This window comes from Sparus aurata, chromosome 22 (assembly GCF_900880675.1).
Source record: "Sparus aurata chromosome 22, fSpaAur1.1, whole genome shotgun sequence".
Taxonomy (NCBI): Eukaryota; Metazoa; Chordata; class Actinopteri; order Spariformes; family Sparidae; genus Sparus; species Sparus aurata.
Genome location: NC_044208.1, coordinates 5,727,076 through 5,749,738, shown reverse-complemented (window position 1 = coordinate 5,749,738; position 22,663 = coordinate 5,727,076). Strand labels below are relative to the sequence as shown.

The 22,663-nt window shown below is 40.6% G+C and overlaps 1 protein-coding gene across 1 annotated transcript; it reads left to right on the top strand.

Annotated features, from left to right (window-relative positions):
- Positions 1 to 332: 332 nt before the first annotated feature.
- slc35f1 (solute carrier family 35 member F1) lies at positions 333 to 16,246 on the top strand. Its single transcript, XM_030406071.1, has 8 exons — positions 333 to 691; positions 2,934 to 3,109; positions 7,131 to 7,258; positions 8,622 to 8,781; positions 8,896 to 9,052; positions 9,724 to 9,776; positions 10,268 to 10,422; positions 11,004 to 16,246. Exons 1-8 carry the CDS (start codon positions 597 to 599, stop codon positions 11,235 to 11,237), a joined length of 1,158 nt encoding a protein of 385 aa, XP_030261931.1. The 5' UTR covers positions 333 to 596; the 3' UTR covers positions 11,238 to 16,246.
- The last annotated feature ends 6,417 nt before the right edge of the window (positions 16,247 to 22,663 follow it).

Below are 22,663 nucleotides of genomic sequence, written 5' to 3'. Positions count from 1 at the left end.
ATCATCGCAGATCAAATAACCTTTGCTGTCATCAACACTGTAAGCATATCTACCCTCTATCTTGAGGTAGTTGGTGTGGTCATTTGGAGGTAACATAAAGACATTTCAAATGTGGAATTTGTTTGATTTGGAGGAACACACAGTGGGTGAGGCTGGGAGGACTGTGTCTTCACACAATCCAGGCTCTCACCCTGTTTCAAACACGAGGAAAAATGATAAACTGATCTCTTCAGTTGTGGAGAGGCCTCAGTGTGCAGAGAACCACACACACTCTGTAGGACACGTGTGTGTGTGTGTGTGCGCGCTGATCAGCCATTACGTCTTCATCCCTGGAGGCTGTCTGGGTGAAAGGACGCCACCTCGTGGTCACATCAGCGTCTACGTTAAATGCAGCTCCAGGTCCTCGGTCAGGTTTGACATCAGGGAGGACCCTCAGCAGCAGGTCCGTGTCACCACCGCTCCCGGGGCCGCCGTGTTGTGCTCTGCTGCCCGCATCAGAGAGCAGGAGGGTCCGCTGCGCTGCTCACTCTCCCCCCGCTCCTCCTCCGGTCCTCCTCGGAGCACAATGCGCTGATCTCCGCACCGTCTGTGGAAGGATGATTTCTGTCGTCTCCACTGTGGAGAGCGCTCCCAGAGGTACGGGCACCCCGGCTCCGAGCCTTTACCAGCGGATCAGGAGGGTCTTCACCAGGTAAGATGATGATGACGGCGCTAATGTGAGTCGAGCAGAGGCTCCGTCCGCTCTTCGCTCTCCGCTCGGTCCGAGCAGCAGCATCACTGCGGCCGGGGAGCCTTTTGTTTCATACACTACCTGTAACACCGTCACATCAGTGTGCTGCTGCAGGAAGCATGTGGTGCAACAGATGTCAGCCTAACAACCTTGCAGCATCTTACCTTAGCAGAACATCACATCATGTGTGTGCGTGTGTGTGTGTGTGTGCGTGTGTGTGTGTGTGTTTGAGTCGGGGCATTTTGCACCCTGAGCTGCTGGAGCTCAGCCTGGGCACGGTGTGCTGGTGTGCTGCCTGCTGGCACAGGAGGATGCCATGGCTGCTTCATCAGCCTGTACTGTGGCTGTGCTGTGCTGTGCTGTGCTGCACAATGGCTGCTCTCCCTGTTTCGTCTCAAGCTGCCTCACACCTCAGTCAGACATGTATTCTCTTGGATGAGCACACACACACACACACACACACACACTTCGTCCCCACACCCTTTCCTGCCATCTCCTTGTGTTTGATGTCTGGCTCCTCCTGTGACTGTGGAGCCTGGGGCTGTTGGACTGGATACTTGGCTGCAAACTGAATTTGAGACCATCATATTAGTCCCATATCAGTGTGTGTGTGTGTGTGTGTGTGTGTGTGTGTGTGTCTTTGTGCATGGTGATGTTACTGTTGCTGCCACAGAGGAATGTTTCTGTAATGTTGTAATTATTGAAAGTAGCTGTGTAGACGAATTTCAAACTCTGTATTCTGATATGAATGAGGTCATGATACGTAATTGACAACATGTGTTGTCCTTTAAGGTCAGTTTGTCTATTCACTTTATTCAGTCATGAAAACAAAGAGAGTTTGCTTATTTTGTTTGTTTAGGCAGAGAGAAATCAGCCAATGAACATCTTTCTCTTCTCATTAACATTTCTTCACCGAAAATATTGATTGCACCTTGAAAGAAGGCAGACGGAGCAAGGCGGGAGAGCACAACATGTCAAGCAAGCTGACGGAATACAAATCCAACACAGTCCATGTCCACGAAGAATATGATAAATGTGACCACTGTATTGGGTTGACCTCTCAGCCACAGTTAACTAGGCAGTAAAAAGGCTGCACATTATTCCACTTGGTCAGATTTGTTCAAAGACTTCCATTCATAACTAGAATGACACTCATAGAACACATACCTTGGCCAAGGCCCAACAGTCCCTTGTATCTGCAACAAGTTGTGCTCACTCATGAAACCGGCCACCAAAATACAGCTGATACTATTGATCAAGATCCATGCAGACACCCGCAACGTTAAAGAAAGTGAAAAAAAAAGTTCAGCCTCCGTCCCTTCATCCAGATCAGCACACAAGGTTAACGGTGTCTATTCTGAGTCGAAACCCATCCGCCATCCTAGTTTCATGGAAAAACCATTTATTCGTTTTTGTGTAGTCCTGCTGACAAACCAACCAACAGACAGCAGTCATGGGTGAAAACACCAGCTCGACACGTTTACTGCTCTGAAGGCCAAAGTGATCCACCACAGTTCATTTACCGGTTCAAGACCAACCCAGACCAGCCAGAACAGGGCGTAGGCTGGTAGCATGAGAGGTGCCAGTTCACTTCCTGGGCACTGTCGAGGTGCCCCTGAAGAAGGCGCCATACTCCTCTAACATTAAAAGTGCAGCATGCCTCCTCTCTATTTTTTTTTTTTTGTATTTTCTATTTTTTTTCCTGTGTAACTATGTTGGTTTCAATCAGATTTGATTTTGTGCCTTTCTGCACAAAAATAGCTCCAGACTTTGACACAACACCGGCGCTCTCCATCAAATGAATGCCCGTCTGTTTAGTTGTTCTATCGCTTCCTGGGTTAGAGGGTCATGTTCCTATTTTGGTGGTGGAATGGCAGACACGCTTCCTGTGTTTGCTGTAATGCTGCCTTCATTTTTGCGGGCTGAATAGCATAGTAAAAGCGAGGTTTATGGAGAACCAATCTGTATGTGGATGGGGTCATTTCACTGCAGCTATTATACTTCAAATCAGTATTTACGTCAGAACAGCAATTTAAAGCTAAGAAGTTATCTGTCTTAAATAGGATATAAAATGTAATGTGTGTATGTAAACACAAAGCATTCACGACATGATGTAAACACGTGTGTTGTTTTTTATGATTATGATCTGAAATCATCTATAATGAAACACTGACACTTTGCCCATGTCTCTTGTCCTCTGCAGGGACCTGTTGGTGACCCTGGCCCTGGGTCAGGCCCTGTCCTTATTAATCTGCGCTATCAGTCTGACCAGCAAGTACCTGGCTAATGACTTCCACGCTAACACGCCCGTGTTCCAGAGCTTTCTCAACTACATCCTGCTGTTTCTGGTCTACACCACCACGCTGGCAGTCCGGCAAGGTACAGACGGACACAGTGTGTACGTGTGTGTGTGTGCAGAGTTATACAATTATGCTGAAACTAGTGGGGTTAGGGCAGCACTTTTGGCCATGCCTTGCCACGTTTATTGATTTTTCCATTACTAGTTTAACAAGTCGAGCCAACCCCCGAGGTGAACCCTCTCAAGAGTAGGGCCAAAGTAAGTAAGACCACACCTCCGAGCGGGCTGTGGTGACGTCTTACTACTGCTGCCAGCCTGTGGCGACCTCAATCTCTACCTTAAACAAGCCTGTGTTGGGAAACTCAACTCATTTCTGTGCAGGAAACCAGAGAGATATACTTTTTTTTGTGTTCATCTTCGTTTTGTACTTCACAAAATAAAGAATGAAGCTTTGTACTCTGGATACTGAATTGCGGACCCTTGGAACTGTGGAGCTTGTATAGATCAGGGGTTCTCATACATTACACTGTTATATAACAGTCTCATGGGCTGGGAGTGCTGTGTTGAAAGAACAAGTGATAGAGGTAGGCCCATGTAATTTAAACCACAGTCGCCATTTGCACGGATTTGAGTTTACAAGGTGCACATGAACACAACATGAAGTCCCTGTCAGTCTGTTGCTCCTTTCACACTGCCTTATTAAGGCAGAAATGTTGCACCATTTTTTTCTCGTCGTCTATTTTAAAGTTACTGAGGCAGAATTGGGGGACAGTTTAGTTCCGCCCCTGATCCGCCAGTGGAGGCTAACTGTCATCTGTGTGTAAGGGTAAGCTGACAGTACAGAACAGGGGTGTGCTGTTTGGATTGCGTTCATAATCTGACATCTAAACAGATCCTTCGATGGATATAACTCAGAATAAAAGAGAAGTATCCCACACTTCAGCCCACATAGCAGCATTACAAGACCAAACAATAGTAATGTGCCAACAGGAAGTGTCCTTGGCATCTTATATGAGGGAAGAAATGCAGAATTTAGACTTGGAAAAGTGTCTGTCATCCTGTCTGTCCTACCGACTCTTCAACACAAAAACACCATCTGTCCCCACCAGTGAGACTTACCGTGTTGTTGAAGTAACCATCTTTGGCAACTTATATAGGAAAATATATCACAAAATTAAATGAGGAAAAATCACTGTGATGGTGAGCCCTCACCACAGAGACTTCAGTGAACTTCCCCCTGGAAAACAGCATCCCTGGGCAGGGTTAGCTATTTACTGATGGCGATAATGTGATGTCATTTAGAGCAAGGAATGTACCTTTGTCACTTTCCGCAATGCATGGTGGATCAAGATCTGAGTCACAACACATTATAACACCATATAACACGACCCATTAACAGTTTGCTAAGATATTTTTAGATTTGCAGGTGGAAACACAATAAAAAACACACACAGATCTCAATGTTATGATGTGTACCAACACGTCTCTTTGATTCCGTAACCCCGGCTTGCTGTATGAGATAACACACTGGAGCTGGTTCAGTGTGAACAAATAAAGGTGTTGTGGAGGCGAGCCTTCGCTGTGGCGACATTGTGGAATCTCTGTCTGAAAAGGCTTTTGTGTGTGTGTGTGTGTGTTTGTGTGTACGTGTGTACGTGTTTTTTCAAACTCAGACACAGACAGCAGAGAAGCATAGAAATACCTATGTCGATATGTAAATGACAACAAACGAGACTCTCAGGATAGCTGTTTAGCTGTCAGTGTGGCGGAGGGTGTAAAAATATACCCACAGTTGGCAACTGGGATGTTCTTACGACTGCATTAAACCTAAAAGTAAAAATTGTGTCTTTGATTCAGGAGGAAATTCTCCAATGTGACATTATTCCACAAACATGTCAGTAACAACACACAACACTCTCATTCTGTCAGTTAACATCACCATGATAATGGTGTTACTGACAGGGAAACAAACCGCATTATACAGCAAGTCATTCTGACTAAGTAATCTGATTGATTTATCAGATTATAACAAATCATGACAGCACATCAAGTTCAGCACTAGAAATACTGCTCTGTGTAACTGCCTGCAATGAATATCATTTATGGTGCTTTTAGGCTGCTTTCACATCCGGGATCTAGGCCCAGAGCCCTATACAGTTGACATGAGTCCAGTTCTTTTGGTTAGTGTGAATACAAGTGTACAGTACTTGGGTATGGATTGCGAGCCGTCTGTTTAAACAGGTGGTCAGAAGTTCAGCTCACGTGTACATATGTATGGTCTGGTTTTTTCTCAAATTCTCAAATGTCCCTTATTATTTTGATATGTTTTTTCTAACATATGAAACTTAACAATATAGATACGAGTGAAAGCTTGTGTTTGCTGGCTTGAGACATGAGCTCTGTCTTATGATAATCATCTGGTTGCATAGTATGAAGGGATGTATTCTAGAGTGTTGTTTTCAGTGAGCTGACACGTAATCTTCAGACTGATATAACTATGAGTATTGTTTTTCTGCTCGTATAAAGAACTGAAAAGAGTGTCTCTTCTGTCAACATCTATGCGCTGCTGATGTGTGGCTCTTGCTTGCGAGCAACAAGGGAATGTCTAGAACTTGGTGTTTTGACCAACTCTCATCTGCACTAGACAAGCGACTGGTTTTCAGTTGCCACAGTTATAACAAAAAGCAGTTTTGACATTGTAGGTGTGTTATTTCATCAGTTTGTGAACTCCCATGATGTTTTGGAAAACATGAACGTCAGCTCAAGTTGGCTGTCCTTACATAGACATCTACTGACATGACTGATCCAGTTATTAGTCATACCCCATGCCCATGTAACCCTGGTCTTTTATTTTACTTTGAGAACTTATTGCACCACAACATGAAAACATTCATTTTGATTATATGTTTTTCTTGCTAACTGTTGTGTAATTATATATTTCACTCATGCACCCCAGTCCTGACTGCATGACTGTTATGACAATAATGATGGTAAAGCACACCTTCATGTGTAACTTTGCTTGATTAAAACTATGTTTATCTGTGGATATTGAATACACTGTGTATTTGAGTGCATATACACTGTGTATTCGAGTGTATATACACTGTGTTTTGATATATATTTACATTGTGTAATATGAGTGTATGTACTCATTGTATTCGAGTGTATGTACACAGTGTATTCAAATATACACAGTGTGTTTGAGTGTGTATACACTGTATATTCAAGTGTATATACACTGTGTATTTAATGTATGTACATTGTGTATTAAGAGTGTATGTACACAGTGTATTCGAGTGTATATACACAGTGTATCTATGTATCTATTTATTGCCTTGGTCAGCCTGTGCATTTGATGCAGAGGTTCTCTAAATACATAAATACAGGGATGGAGATTTGTTTCCAAACAAATGTTCATTTTTTCAGCAAAATATTCATAACACACTGAAGACAAGACAACATGACAATAAATGATACCACTAAAATTTGTAACAAACAGTTATACATAGGCGAGGAACAAAAGCTTGTGCTTGAAAGATAAAAAGCATTCCCATACACCTGAAGCCAAACTGATGAAATCTCTGTGAGGAAAAAAAAACAGGGACAGTGAACACCATGACTTTCAAATTATATAAGATACTACAGCAACTGTTTCGTTCTATTGTCCTGTCAAAATATCAATAAAAATGTATGTATGACCACCTCTTTAATTTAAGAATACTTCATGTCAGAATTATTGTAGAGCTATTGTGTTTTATATCTTTCATCACATTCCCAGACTTGCCTATACTGTATTTTAACATAAAGTCTTCAAGTTGGTTAAAAATGAGTTTAAATGACTTCAGCCTAAGGGTTACAAACTTCTGACCCAAATACATATTTGAGTATATCTTTGATTACCAGAGCAGACTGTGGTTGTACTGAGCAGTGAACCGTGTGAATGTCATCAGGGCATCCTGAAAGAGAGAGTATTGCTCTCAGGGAAACTCCCCTGAATATATAAAGGTGATTAGAATATAAACAGTATGTAGTCCTGATGACGTGCATTCCACACACTGATGCTTCAGTATCTATGTATCTTCTCTGTCTCTGTTTTTCCAGGGGAGGGGAACTTGCTGGCTATTCTGAAGCAGCGCTGGTGGAAATACATGATCCTGGGTTTGATAGACATCGAGGCCAACTATCTGGTCCTTAAAGCTTACCAGTACACTACACTCTCCAGTGTGCAGGTCAGTGTGTGTGTATATTGCACTATTCTCACCCCGGAAGGTCAGCCCTGCCTAACCCGCCCGGTTGACTTCCTGTATGGTGAGGACTGCAGAGTCTGAATTCTGTGCCGAGACGGCACCATGTAATTACATCCGCTTACTTATCTATTTATTTGCACCAAATTGTCCTGTACTTGTACTGTCTTTTGTTGTACTGTTGTTGTTATGTGCGGTGTCCTTGAGTGCTTTGAAAGGCGCCCTCAAATAAAATGCATTATTATTATTATTATTATTATTATTATTATTATTTGAAAACTTGATTTACCAGAATGGTGTGTTTACACAGACAGAAAAAATTAAAGCAAAACTCTGCATCTCATCACCAACACAAGTTTGACCATGGGATCATTTGTGTTTATTTGAGTTACTATTTGTTCAGCCACAATGCTTTACTGTTCATTAGTCATAAACTAAATAACAACAGCATGCACGAGGATGCATGTGTCTGTCTTTGAATTCATTTCAGATTCTCACTGAATTGCTTTGCCCTCAGCAGAGACTCTGGTTCTCTCTCTCTTCTTTTGCCCCCCCCTCCTCTCTGTAACGTTATGTTCATGAAGTAAAGTATTTTTTAAAATGACCAAAGGAAAAATAAACCCAGTTCTTCAGAAACCCAGTGATGTTTCAAAATCACTCAAACAAAGCTGGCAAAACAGAAATATTACGCTTGATTTTCAGATAACCGGCTTTTCTAGCTAACTCATCTTGTGACGCAGCAAGAATGTTACAAAAACAAACTGCTTAATGCAAAAAGGTATGCATGTAAACAGACAATGAACTGGAACATGAGCAGATGGTCACCGTATTTATTACACAAACCAGAAAGAAAGATGTTAAAAAGGGTAAATTGTCACTGCTGAGTTCAACTGAGCTGCCTGTCACTGTAGTGAAGCTGGTGCTGTCAATGCTCACCCAGATCCACAACTCATTCAAAACTCAAAATCGACAGACCCTTTGCTGTTTAAGACAATCTGAATGATCCAAATGAGTAACTTTTTACACCACTCTGTATTCTATGAAGCATGTGTAGCATTTGCCCCACACTGAGGTGAGCCCTTTCTTATTATCTACAGAAGACAACAAATTCACAGCTTAGCTAATAAAAAAAAAACCTGTTACCCAAAACTGCACCCTTGATGAATCAAACGGACAAACCTCTATGAACAACACCCAGGTGTGCTTTGAGTCTGCTTGTAGCTGCACAGTCTTCCAGTGGAGGTCAGCAGTCACCAGGGACAGCAACACCTCTGAGAGAAGAAAGGCCTGGCCCCAAACAACTTACTAAAAAATGTTTTTGTCTCTGTGTCTCGGTCTTCCCTCTCAGCTGTTAGACTGCTTTATCATCCCGGTGGTTCTGCTGCTGTCCTGGTTCTTTCTCTTGGTGAGGTACAAGACTGTCCATTTTGTTGGGACAGGACTCTGTTTGCTGGGTGTCGGCTGCATGGTGGGAGCTGACGTCCTAGTTGGTCGGCAGCCAGGCCTCGGTGAGTACCTTGATCTGGCATATGTACTGTATGTATGTGTAAATACATGTTGAAGCTCAAGATGTAGGTATATATGGAAGCATCTTTGTCTCTTGTTGTCCCTCATCTGTCCAGGGGAGCAGAAGCTGTTTGGGGATCTTTTGGTTCTGGGAGGAGCTACGCTGTACGGGATCTCCAACGTCTGTGAGGAGTTCATCGTGAAGAACCTGAGCCGCGTGGAGTTCCTCGGCATGATGGGACTCTTTGGGTCCTTCTTCAGCGGCATCCAGCTGTGAGTTTGTGTGGTGGGGTGAGATATGCTGAGACACGTCAAATGCACCACCAGGGCTTGAGCCTTCGGAAATCTTACGCCTAGTCTGGAGCATGTGAAGTCTAAATTGAGGCTTTTAATACATCAAGTCACATAGAAGCTGACATGATGGTACAAAGGGGGGTACATAATCAAGAGTTTTGTCATAGACAGTTTTTCAGTTTATCAAGTTTCCCCAAACTCACCAAGTCAGTAAACTCTGATTTTTGCCTTTTTTCTTTGATAATACATAAGGTTGCAAAATGAATATGATTAGCATCACATTCTCCTCAGGCTCCAAGACAGTGGGAGATCAGACACAATGTGGCTTTACTCTGCCAGCATTTGTGTAACATCACATGATTTGGCTGACTTTGGGCTTGAGAAGCTGCATAGGAAAACAACTCCATCAGACTCAACATCCCAGCCTTTTTATGTGATTATGGGCTAATATTTGCTCAAGGGCAACTGTCTATACACCCAGCTGGTGTACATTTCTTGAATCAGGCCTGCTGAATATTCAGCGTACTGGTGTGACCGATGGAAATGTTTAATCACACTTGACAGAATGTTGGGGGCATGTGTCACCCTGGAGCCCCGAGGACCTCACTGTGCAGGGACTGTGAAAATAGCTCTAGTCATTTCTGTTGCAGGGCCATCATGGAACACAAGGAGCTACTGAGGGTTCCCTGGGACTGGCAGATAGGTGAGCGTGGACTTCAAACACACACAAATTTAGATTCATATATACAAGTAATATTACACTGATCAGCCCCAACATTAAAACCACCTGCTTAGTAATGTGTAGGTTCCCCATGTGCAGTAAAAACAGCTCTGACCTGTCAAGGCATGGTCTGAAGACCTCCGGGGGTGTCCTGTGGTGTCTGGCATCGAGACTTTTGTTGTGGATCCTTTGGGTCCTGTATGTTTGGGGGTAGGGATGGATCGGACTCGTTCCAGCACATTCAATAGGTGACCAAGTTTGATTAGGACCTGGGGAATCTGGAGGCCAGGTCAACACCTTAAGGTCTTTTTTGTGCTTATGAGAAGTTTGTATGGTGTGCCAGGGCCCAAGGTTTCCCAGCATAACATTGCTTTGTATCGAGATGATCACTGTCAGCTGTCAGTGGTTTCAGTGTCTGGGCTGCAGGGTGTAAATGTAATGTGAAATCATTTGCTCCCTGTGTGTTTTTGCAGGTCTTTTCTATGTTGGTTTCAGTGCCTTCATGTTCAGCCTTTACAGCTTCATGCCAGTGGTGATGAAGAGAACAAGTGCCACCTCAGTCAATCTGTCTCTGCTCACAGCTGACCTGTACAGCCTCTTCTGTGGCCTCTTCCTCTTTCACTACGAGGTAATATCACACTGGCAGGGAGCATTCCTTTGTAGATGTGCAGGTTAAAAGATGTCTAGACATCAAAACATCAGACATCAGACATCAAGTTAATTTTAGGTTGGATTATAGACAGACACACACTATGCTATCATTATCCAATGGCTTCTCTGCAGTACCAAGTTCACACTTGGAAGTGTACGTTTTGCGTGTATATATATATATACACATATACACATATATATATATATATGTGTGTGTATGTATATATATATATATATATATATATATATATATATATATGTGTATATGGAATATATTGGTGACATATATGTATGTGTATATATGTGTGTGTGTGTGTGTGTGTATGTGTGTGTGTGTCTATATATATATATATATATATATATATAGACACACACACACACACACACACACACACACACACACACACATATATACACATACATATATGTCACCAATATATGGTGGACCTAGAATACATCCCTGGGGAACACTCACATGACCACTACACAAGGGGCATAGTAATTTATACTTACTTTAATTTAGATAAGCCGTTAAGTCTGTTTGCCTCTGTGTTGCAGTTCTCGGGCCTCTACCTGTTGGCTTTCGTCATTATTATCTTGGGCCTGGTTCTTTTTTCCTCCTCGTCTACCTATGTGGCCCAGGACCCGAGAGTCTACAAGCAGTTCAGGAACACAGGTGGCCAGGCGGCCACCGACCAGCCGGCATTCAGTCCTGGCGTCCTGGAGCCCTCTGTCACCTACACCAGCCTGGGCCCTGAGGCAGGGGAGGAGCTTCCTGTACGTGTAGCCTAAGATCATGTGGGAGGGACTTTTGTCTGTCGGCCAGGTGGATCAGTGAGTCAGCTCTAGCCTCCAGATTCTACCCACAGTTGTATACAAAGAAACAGCGCTGATGGGACCCAGTCTGTGCAGGGCAGCTGGCTGATCACCCCAGTCGGTTAAGGTTTTGATTTATGGCCTGTAATAATAGACAGAGTCTCCAACCCCTCAGTGAAAAAAAAAATTATGACAAATTCACGTACCCAAATACCTGAAAAAATGAATGAACAAAATGTAATTAAAACAAACAGCATCATGAGTGAAAATGTTGGGTTCTGAAAAAGGGACTGAAAATGATCTTTCATGTAAGGTATTGTAATTCTATTACATCTCTTTCTTTCTTTTTCTATCTGTAAAGAATGTCTGTGCTTCATACCCGTTTATATGCTGACGTTGTATTCATTTCATTTCTACAGTGTTTCCAAATCCACCTGCTCAAATTCAGAGACAGGCTTGGTAAGTGAAACACAGACTGGAGTCAAATCATACATTGTCTTAGGAGAATTTAAATGCATTTAAAAAAAATGACTATTTTTACACCAAAAAACCCCACAAAACTAACAAACAGTATTAATCCTCCAGAATGTCATTATGACAGAGTTATGAAGGCTTAAAACAAACATTAATAACTTAATCTTGAGAAATAGAATCTACAGAAAAACATACATGAACTGATGAAAGATCTGAATAATAATAAAAGACAATTAGAGATGTTATGTTTGCAGTGCAGTTTGCTCGTGGTTATGACCCTGTATTTGTTCTTCCTGTAAAGGAAAAATGATTGAAGTCAGGATGCACACTGTATGTTTTTAAGACTTGATTTTCACACTTGTTTGTTAGATTTGATCCTCCTCAGGCCGGGAGAAGGTTAATCACATCATGTTTAGATTACTTCTAACTAGAGATGGGCAGATGTTACTGAAGCTTGTTTCACTCCTGTGAAGCGCACTGTTTGAATCCATTGTTCCAGAGCTTGTGTCACACGAAGAATATCACATCACTGATGACACGCGAAGCTTCAAACACAGCTGCTGCTTTGGAAAGCCCTTCATTCAGTTTAATAGGTTTGAAAGTTTTACAGCTTAACTAAGGGATGTCCAAAGGTTTGATAGCACATTAAAAGTGTCTGATATTGTCATGTAAACCTGGAAATAATCGGAAACTTTATGATTCAGAAAGTAAAACACAGTATCAGAAGTCAAATTGTTATTCGAGGGAAAGAGGGGCTTTCTCAGCTTCAAATCATGGAGAGACTAAAAGTTACTCAGCAGTCAGTGCATGAAACTCATAAGACTTTATTTGCAGAAATGGGACAATCAGGGTGACCATCAGAAGATCAATACATCAACCTTAGTTCCCCGAGAGAAAAAAATACAAAATATAAATATACAACACAAGACTCCAATCAGCAGTCGCCCTGTCAAAGAAGGCTCTCTTGTAGTGTCTAAGAGGACGAGCAGCAGTTTCAAAAACACTTCTCAGGAGGGAAACAAGTACAAACACTTGAGGTGGGCTCAGAAATGCCAGAATTTCACAGTGGATGATGAAAAAGGTCTATTCACTGATGAATCACGGTGATAGATTAGTGTCGGTAACAGAAAGGTGTATGTAAGGAGGCTTAGAGGAGAGAGAATGATACCACAGTGTCCCAACGCCGCAGTGAAACATGGTGCTGGAAGATGTTTTCAGACTCCTGCAGAGGACTGACTCCACCTTGACCGAGGAGAAGCACCACTCCATTCTTCAGAGACATGCTCCCTCCTCTGATCTTTGTGGAGAAGGATTCATCCTGCAGCAGGATAATGAGCCCAAACACACCTCAAAGCTTTCACACAACTACTGAAGACCAAAGAAGACCAAGGAGTCCTGACACAAGAAGCTTTGTGTAACACTGTCAGATGGTGCTGGGATATCATGAGTCAGCAGGTTTTACACTAACTTGTGGAGTCCATGCAGCCAGTGCAATGCTGTCATGAAAGCAGAAGAGGGACGAACCAAATAACGAGATATTCTGAGAGTCATGGACATTTAGAAATTGTATTGTTAAGCTGATATTATCATTCGTAGTGAAAATAGCATTACATAAAAAAAGCAAAGTAGAAGTATTTAGCTAGTGGCCTTAGACTTTTTGACCCAAGTAGTAATGGTGTAATAAATAAAGTAGGCAAATTCATTCTCCAGTCTCATCACATTTCAACTTAAATGAGATGTCAGATGGCCTAAATATCAACCATGACCAGGAGGCTTCAAAATATGACCAGTGTTGCATAACAAATACACCAAAAAGGTACATCGATGGTTCATGTCAGAAACTATATCATATCCAGGATTTTTGGACAATGTATAGCAATTTTAATGTAACATAACTGAACATCTAAATTGAATGCAGCACAAAAGCATGCACATTTATTCAAACTTCTCCAACACTTTGCACACTTAGGAGACTCCGACCGTTATAGATAGGTGTGGAGGTGCGTATGCCCCAGTTTTAAAGAGCCGCTATAAGTTTTATGAGCCATTAGATGTCACTGTGTTCACTCAGTTTTAAGCTCTGATGCTTAAAAATCCCCAAAGGCTTCATCTGACCATCAGACATTTAGGCTCCACTAAGGGCCAAACTGATAAACAACTGATACCACACTAATGATAATCCAATGTATTCAATCGAACAAAACCACTAATCAGGAAGTGACAGGATAGAGGTTTGATATGTGCCGTCTGACACACCCTCTGTATTCAACCCTCATACTGGCAGAAACTGCGACAGAGTGGAGTAAGATGGGCCATCTCCTGTTTCTAGGCAACTGTGGACATTTACTGTCATGTGACCATATTTAAAAAAAAAAGTAGCCACCATTTCTGTCTAGCTGTGATGAATAGAGGCACATGGCAGAAATTGTAATTATTTATTTTTACATAAAAAAAAATGTATTTGCTTGTAAAAGTACATTGTCTGACTGCCGGGAATAACGACTGTTATGTCACACCAAAAGTGTGTGTTAAACATGTTGGTAATTTGCCAATGTAATCTAGAAATGCACCAATCGACCGGCCAGGGACTGGAATTGGCCACCTTCATTTATGTGTTACTTATGTATACATGTTTTTTGTATATTATGTATTATTGCTAACTTGAACACAGATCCCACTGGCCACTGACCAATTTCTCGTATTTGATAAGACGGGCGTATGAACGTCTTCATAATAATGAGCCAATAACAGTAAAAGCTTGGTGGCTTGGACAACATAAAATGTTATAAGATAGTTGTTTCACCCTACTGTCCACTGTGACCTATCCCTCCATGGACTGTATACATCAGTGTATTACCAACCTGTCTTGAATGAAAAGAGACAATTCAGGATCACTTTTCCAATCCTTTCAAATTCCACAATCCTCTCCATCTGTTGAATGACTGACTGAGGCTAATTTGTGTTTCTGATTGTATGCTGTCACTGGTCTGCCATCAAAAGACATTTCTCCTCGAGCTTCCTTTTAATTGGCCAAAAAATCCCTGGGAAAACCTAAGCAGACTCTCCTGGTCTGCATGTTGTTTTGTCTGAGCTTTGACAAGAATTAAGAATAACTGCATATAAATAGCCAATCTTCTGACTGATGATCTCATTTGCTCCCTGTAGCTGCTTTAACTACTGCTGCTCTTACAGATTGTTTAATCAGTGGCAACATCAAAATATTCTTAAAATTAAGCTTTGTTTGGTTGATTCTATGATATTTAAGTAAGCTACTTGGAATAGGAAAATGTATGATCCAATTACTTTTTGAAAGCGGTAGATTAGTTTGCTCAATTATGTTGAGGTTTAAATGTAAAGATTCCGAAGAGTTGTTTTTTCCCGACATCACTCAATTTACGCACTGACTCAGACGAATGTACCCCGACCTGGACGAGGTCAGCTACAGCAACCCTTTTTTATGAAGTCATAATTTTAGGGGCCCTTTGTCATCGATGTATTCTTATAATTTCATTTGAAGGTTGATGTTTTTTTTTGTACTTCTTTCTCATTTTTCCTTATTGATCGGTCAAAATAAGCAAAAATTGGCAATGTTAATCTGATCTCTCCACTTTTTTGCCATTTGACAAGCATTATTCATTTTCTTATTGTTTCACAGTTTCAGTGTGAGCAGCTAAATCCTGTCTGAAAGCACTGTGAACAGAACCACTTGCAGTGACATAACATGTCTTTAGTATTTGTTTTCAAGAGACAGTACTGGGATGCCTTACCATCCAAATCCAAATAAATAAGCGGGTAAAACCTTGGCTGGTCCGTCCTGCTCAGTTTGTAGCATGAGCTGATAGACGTTTGGCCGGTGTTCCTGGAACATCATAACTAATGTTGCAAAATACGTACATTAGAGAAATTCACCTTTGTAACATGTGTTACCTTTTTGCGATTGTCTATAACCCAAACCATGTTTGCCTACCAAGTATTTTTTGTCTTCTAACCAGACATCACTTTTTTTGTAATTACAAATGATAGGTTTGGAACAACACCAACAGTGCTTGACATCCAACAGTGTGATTGGTCAGTTGTAATGACAGACCTGGAACAACTTTAATTATGATGTTCAAGGAACAACACCTACACAGTGATGCCGGACAGACACAGTGTGCAGACTGAGAGCATTATATGGCCTTATGTAATGTTTGTCTGTCTTTACTGTTTGAGTCCTAATTGAAACACTGTTCAAACATAATGTTGCAAGCCATGTATTTTCCTGTTGCCCTCTGATTTACGTGAGAAACGGACTGGACCTTAAATAATAAGACTGTACAGTTGGTTTGGTCTGGTTCTTTGTTCAGTTTACGACTGCTTATGATTCCCTGTCTGAATTATTTAGAAAGGACTTTCATTACTCTCCTCTTTTCATTGGCTTTTGTATTCTGATTGATGTAGTGCATTGGATCATTGTCAATGTACTAACAACAGTGTTACTTATGCTAAAATAAAGTGTCTTTGTCAGAACACCCGGCCTGACAGGTTTGTGACTAGTGTCGAAGTTTAAAATGTTCTTCAGTTAAGTGTTGAAATGTAAAGTGAACACTTGTGCCAAGTGGACCATCATCATTCTACACCGACCAGGTGTGGAATAGAGTGCTGCTCTGTTCAAACCAAGTAGAAACTGAGCCTGACCTGCAATCGGAGTTAATGTACATTAAAATGCTCAGTTTGTTTGACTACGCAGACATAAGCATAACAGGCCGTCAGACATGCAATAGTACATGCGTGTACAGATAAGAACAACAAATCATAGCACCTTGTATGGCAGCCTCTGCCATCAGTGTGTGAATGGGTGAATGTAAAGTATTGTAACTTGCTTTGACTAAAACACTACGTGCTGTCCTTTTATCATTTACTGAATATTTTTATTTTAACTCATCTATACGTTGTCAAATCTGCCTAAGGACATGTGCATTCCAGTAACGGGTTATGGCAATTAACCTGCATTGAATTTCTATGTTTCACCATGACACAGGAAGCAAGTGTAAATCAAATACACATTACCCAATCAGGACCACACTTCACACGTGCTAACTAAGTGAGATGCTGAATCTCTGAGCCATGCCGCTGCAAGTTCTACACAGTTTTTTTTGCGTGAGGTGGCCCAACAAAACCAAAAAAACCCTGGCCAGATACAACGGGACTACAATGGCTATCAACTTGCTTTGGTAACCCAGGCATTCTTCTCTAGACTGGTGGTGTTTGGTGTGTCATTTGACAAAGTGCAATGAAGATTTAGCTCTTTTGATGACAATGTGAAAATATAGGCCTATTGCAGCATTGCACTGTTACTGCAAATAAGGCAGGGATGCTTGCATAAAATTCATTGTATAGATTCATATATTAATATGTTTATTTTACCATTTAAGTAACATTTATATCTAATGTGACAATCTCAACTCTCATCTGGAGCTCTTAAACAGTAAACTTGATACAAAATATTTAGGGATTATACAATTATATATTTAGGTCTGATATTGCCGTATAATAAAGGAAAAGGGGAAATCACAGTTTTTAAGCTAAAATGACAACTTTATCGTTTGACGGAATTAGAAGAGGTTACGATGATGCAAGGTCCTGCTAGTACCAAAGCTCAGTTAGCACCAGCAGTTGTTACACAGACATGGCCAGCTAACTTCATAAACAAGAGGAAACAAAATGCAAGTGAGCACAAAGCTGCTACCTCTGCAGAGGCAAGGAGCAACCTGTTTACTCCACCTTCTCTCATTAGACACTGCACAGAAGGATGCCACTGATCAACATTGGGACTAAAACTTTGCCCAGGTTGGCATTAGCTAAGGAACCACCAGCACCTTTTTCTACAAAGACTGGTCAAGTTGAGCTGGGCCTAGATAGCATGGCTAAGCACAGGACTGTTAACCGTGGTTGATGAAATGCACATGTGTTAAGTGTATTTGGTCTATTCATGCTTGAGTGTTAATGTGATCTCTGTGTAGTCAGGTATTGGTAGTTTGCTCTGCCAGATGGCTAAGCTGATGTTGGGAAAATTATGCCACACACAGAGGAGAAGTTGGCAGTGTTTGATGGATGTTGTTGATACGTCACATTTTTTATGTCAGAATCTTGCAGCAACACGCTATTTGCCATTTGCCAACAATGGTGTAGTGGCAGTTTAACCACAAAACTGCCACTTGAGGGAATTTTAAGTCATTTCCAGCACCTTGTTGTGCAAAAGATGAGGTCTGCCATGACTTTACCATATATTTTATGCGGAGAAAAAATATTTACAGAAAACCGGCTGTGCTGAATGATTAAACTGAAACCAACATGTAAGTATGAAGGAAAACCCAAAAGACTAATGTTATGATATAACAGAAAACATCTCGGAACACACACTAAGCAACGGTTGAAAAACTGTGGGGCCTCTGTGATCCCAATTCCCCTTTACCTGATCACCGGTGACTCCCATATAAAGACTAAGTCATCACCGTGATTCCCTCAGTGCCCCCTGGTGCGCAGGTGGGTGAGCAACACAACTATTTACACGACTCACCAAACACATACACAACATATAATTGGCTACAACAAATGGTTTTCTGAAATGTTTCAGGGCTAATGTGGTGTTATCGTACACAAATATGTCTGATTTTAATGCAGAGCTGCCTGAGACATTGAGAATCAAAGGCATCATTATTGGTTTGGCCTTTACCTGCAGAAACGTCTTCACACATTCACTGAATCTTTTAATGATTAAAGTTACGGTTTTTAGATAGTGAAATCTTGTATTGAAAAATATCATTCTTAAACATAAAGTGTTGAGTCTAACCCTATCCTTGCTTGTAAAGGACTGAGCCATTGGAAAACTTCCCTTTCATACCCAATTTGACATAATTAGTTACCAATTAGCAGTAAGCATGCATACAAAACAATGTTTTATCAGTTTGAATGTTAAATATGTTGTCTTTGTACTTCATAGAATTTAATACAGGTTGAAAATTTGCAAATTGTTGTATTGTTTTCCAAGGTTTTAAATTTTGGTTTTAGTAACCGGATTATCTCCACTAAATGAGAGTTATGAGCCCTTTAGCAGTTAATCACAGGAAGAGTGGTCAGAGTTCAAGAGGTTGTTACTGTTCTGAAAAACATTTCTGAAAATGTAGGGTCATCATTGGCCACTAGATGGAATCCTTGATTCATGGCAAAACCTGACTGCTGTTAACTGAGCCAGTATGCTGCCAGTGCTAGTGAATGGAATCCTCTTATATGTTTATATGGCCTATCAGCTTTAAGAGCATCTAGGCTTTCTAACTTTAGTGCTTCTAACTTTACATGATGATCACTGATCTAAATGTGAAAATATGCAATGATCACTAGTGTTTAATGTTATCTCCCCTAATGGTTACTTTTAAAAGATGCTATTAGTGGACAGGAAGTTTGCTGTATGTTAATGTAGAAAAGATATGTATATATTCTACATTAACCAATGTAAATTAATGTACCATTATTGTGAAGTGTTTAATAAACATTATCAAATACACATTCTTAAAGTTGAAAACTTGCATACATACACGTTAACAAACAACTTTTTAACCACATTTTGGTAAATGTTAAGAACTGTACAGTTACAGGAACACTTGAAATATTTGTTCAGATGTGCAAGTATATATGCCACTGCGTTACCTGTTGTCAATTCATGTGACCTTATTATTATTGTTATTATAGATAAACTATTAAATAATGTATGAATAACCACCTTAAATAACACCATTAGTAAATGATTACTTGACACATCTGTTAACTGTTACTTAAGGATTATTAGTCCATTATTAATGTTAATTTATGTTTCCTTGTTAATGTTGATTATATATAAAAAAAGCAATTAAATAATGTATTAAACAAAACTCTCATGAACATGATCAACACTAGCAAATGATTGACACATTAATTAATTAATAATTGTTAACTGTTAATTAACGGTTATTACTTCATCAACTATTGTTGATTAATGTACCACTATTGTTAAGTATTTCTTAAGAACATTTTTATGATGGACACAAAATCACTGAAGGTGTTGCAGTAGATTTCTACCGGCGCAGAGAACAACTCATTCGTCTCTCCAATCACATTTACAACTGTCACCACTTTATAACACAGCTTCTGATTGGAGAGGAGTGATCAACATGCCCTACATTAAGTGTTTCCTTGATTGATTACCAATGTGAAAGGACTCGTTTCATTATCATAATTCGGTCCAATAACATTAAAAGTTAGTGGAGGGCTAAACAGGAAGTTAGCCAGGATGTCTCAAGTGCAGCTTCTCTACAGGCCCCACAGTGTGGAAGATACAGGTCATTTTCTACCCAGGAAGTTAAACTTTTATCCCTGTGCCGCTGAGGAGCTTTCATAGGAATGAATGTGGCTCAGCCTTGGACACTGTTCATGACGTGTGAATAGTGTGAGAGAAAGAGACTTATGACTTTCAACCTCCTTCATGAAAACATATCTACATATCTACCAGCTACTTATTACATTATTAGAGCACACACACACACACACACACACACACACACACACACACACACACACAGATTCAAAATCTTTCTCTTACAGAAACTTTTCATTAAGACATCTCCAGTTCGCTCCCCCTCAAGCTACAGACAGCTCTGTCTACACAGTACATAAGAGTGGGGGGGGGGGGGGGGGGGGGAGTGGTGTTGGGGAGAACAAAGCAGACAACAGACCTGCTGCTTTTAATGAGAGGAGAGATGGAGACAGAAATGTACAACCCCAACTCTAGGAAAGTTGTGACGCTGTGTATAACAAATATAATGCAGCCATTTGCAAATCAACTGTGTTTACAGACAAACCTTTATTAACTGCCCTCTAACACATGTTTATATCCTTTGTACAACGTGTTGTGAAACGTATTTCAAAGTGGTCAACCTGAGCCTCATTATTGGTTTGTAACTCCTGAGCTTTTGGATGATGCCCCTTTCATACCCAATTATGATACTATCACCACTTACCAATGAACCTGTTTACCTTAGTAATGTTCAAATCAAGTGTTTTTCAGCATTCCAATACTTTGCCTGTCTTTTGTTGCTGCTATCCTAACCTCTTTGAAACATGTTATTGACATCCAATCACTCAGGACTTACAGAGAAAGTTAAAAATCAAGATTTATGGCACAGATGGAGGGACTGATTTAGAGAGCCAATCCAAAACAACAGTGGAGTGAGCAAGCAGAGAGGACTGGAGATCAGAGGGAAGATTAACCTGAGGTAAACACACGAGATTATATCATAACAAAAGGAAACTAATGATATATCAAGTCACTCAGCTCTAATGTCCTCTGAGGCGGGGGGAAGATGTAGATATCAAGCTTTTGGGGGGGATACCTGGGACTGGGGATGGTTTTAAAATCTAATTGGCTTTTTGGATCGCATGTTACCTGATGTAGCCAGTCCAGAGACAATGGCTGGAATTTCTCAGTTAACAGTTTTGAGCTGGCAGGGACTACAGATACCAAATATCTGTGCGCAAGTGATTTTTTTTCTTAATAATATGACCTCAATGAATTGCATTGCTTTGTACCACGTATTATGAATATGTAAAACACTATTTGAAGGACTAATATTCCACCACATCATGTAGTTGTATAGGCTGTACAAGTATCAAAATGCATTTTCCTATTGTAGTCATTATATTAACCTTTATGTCTCACAACATCGCAGACTTGACGTGAACACATCACTTTACATAATGACTTACAAATTACACATTATGTCAGAGAGGGTTCAGTGGATGGTTGCAGGCATGCAGGCTGACTTGCACCACACTCAGACAGACTACAGACCAACAGAAAGACAATGAGAAGGGCACAGTTGGAACAAGACAGAAAAAGCATAAACTTATGAATATCAAATGTAGCTACATGCGGCTATTAGGTGGGTTCAAGCTGTTTTCACCTAAGAAGCTAAATCTGCTGTGACTAAAGCCGAAACAGCAATGAGCAAGATTCGGTCAAATTCTGGTTATTGACTTATGGATAATTGATCCCATGCTCCGCCCTTTGATGATGTTTTATTTGATAGTGTCCATGATAGAAATGTGTATAGTCTTTAGAGCTAGAACCTAAATGAAATTGATGAGCAAAACGTTGCCTTTATTGTCTTTGTAATGCATTTAATTGAGTATTTGTCATAAAGTATTCGCAAATTATCACATTCTGTCATTACTTACGTTTTAGGCATTATCCTAACTCCTTTGGTATAGGGTTGTCCTGAGCTCATACCCTGCTGCTTTTATTGGCTTGGGCTTACACAACACTGCCTAAAGGTTGACACCCACAGACATCTCAAACACAGCCAAATAGTAAAGAAACTAGAATGGCCCCCAGTAGAGCACAAACCTCCACCAAGGCCCAACAGTGCCTTTAATTCAATCAAGCCCACTCCAATATCAAGTTAAATGTATTTAAATTGGCTGGATGCAGATTTTTATTTGGATCTGCATGCACTCATAGATACCAGTTACCTGAAAAGGCCGGATTTCTTCCTCCCATCAACTATCATTATTATTATTGTAAAATATAAAATAAATATTGCAATGTTAAATAAAGTGTGACGAAATTCCTGGATTCCTTTATCCGGATCGATCAACACCAAAAGTAAATGGGGTCTGCTCTTGACCGAGACCTATCCCCCATTCAAGTTTCATGGAAATCCCTTCAGTGGTTTTTGTGCAGCTGAACATCTTGACAAAGTGTTGTTCACACGTCAATTATTTTAAAGTGGAGTTGGCTTTTATTTAATATATGTTTCAAATTAAATACATATATATCATCTTTCCTTTTTTTTCCCAGTCTGTTTCCATTAATGCTGTTTGCTGTTAATAAGAAACACAACAATTTCCTTAATCTG

Coding starts and splice junctions, on each gene's coding strand:
- slc35f1 (XM_030406071.1), top strand. CDS start 597: ATGATTTCTGTCGTCTCCACTGTGGAGAGCGCTCCCAGAGGTACGGGC. Junction 692..2,933: donor ATCAGGAGGGTCTTCACCAG/GTAAGATGATGA, acceptor TGTCCTCTGCAG/GGACCTGTTGGTGACCCTGG. Junction 9,777..10,267: donor TCCCTGGGACTGGCAGATAG/GTGAGCGTGGAC, acceptor GTGTTTTTGCAG/GTCTTTTCTATGTTGGTTTC.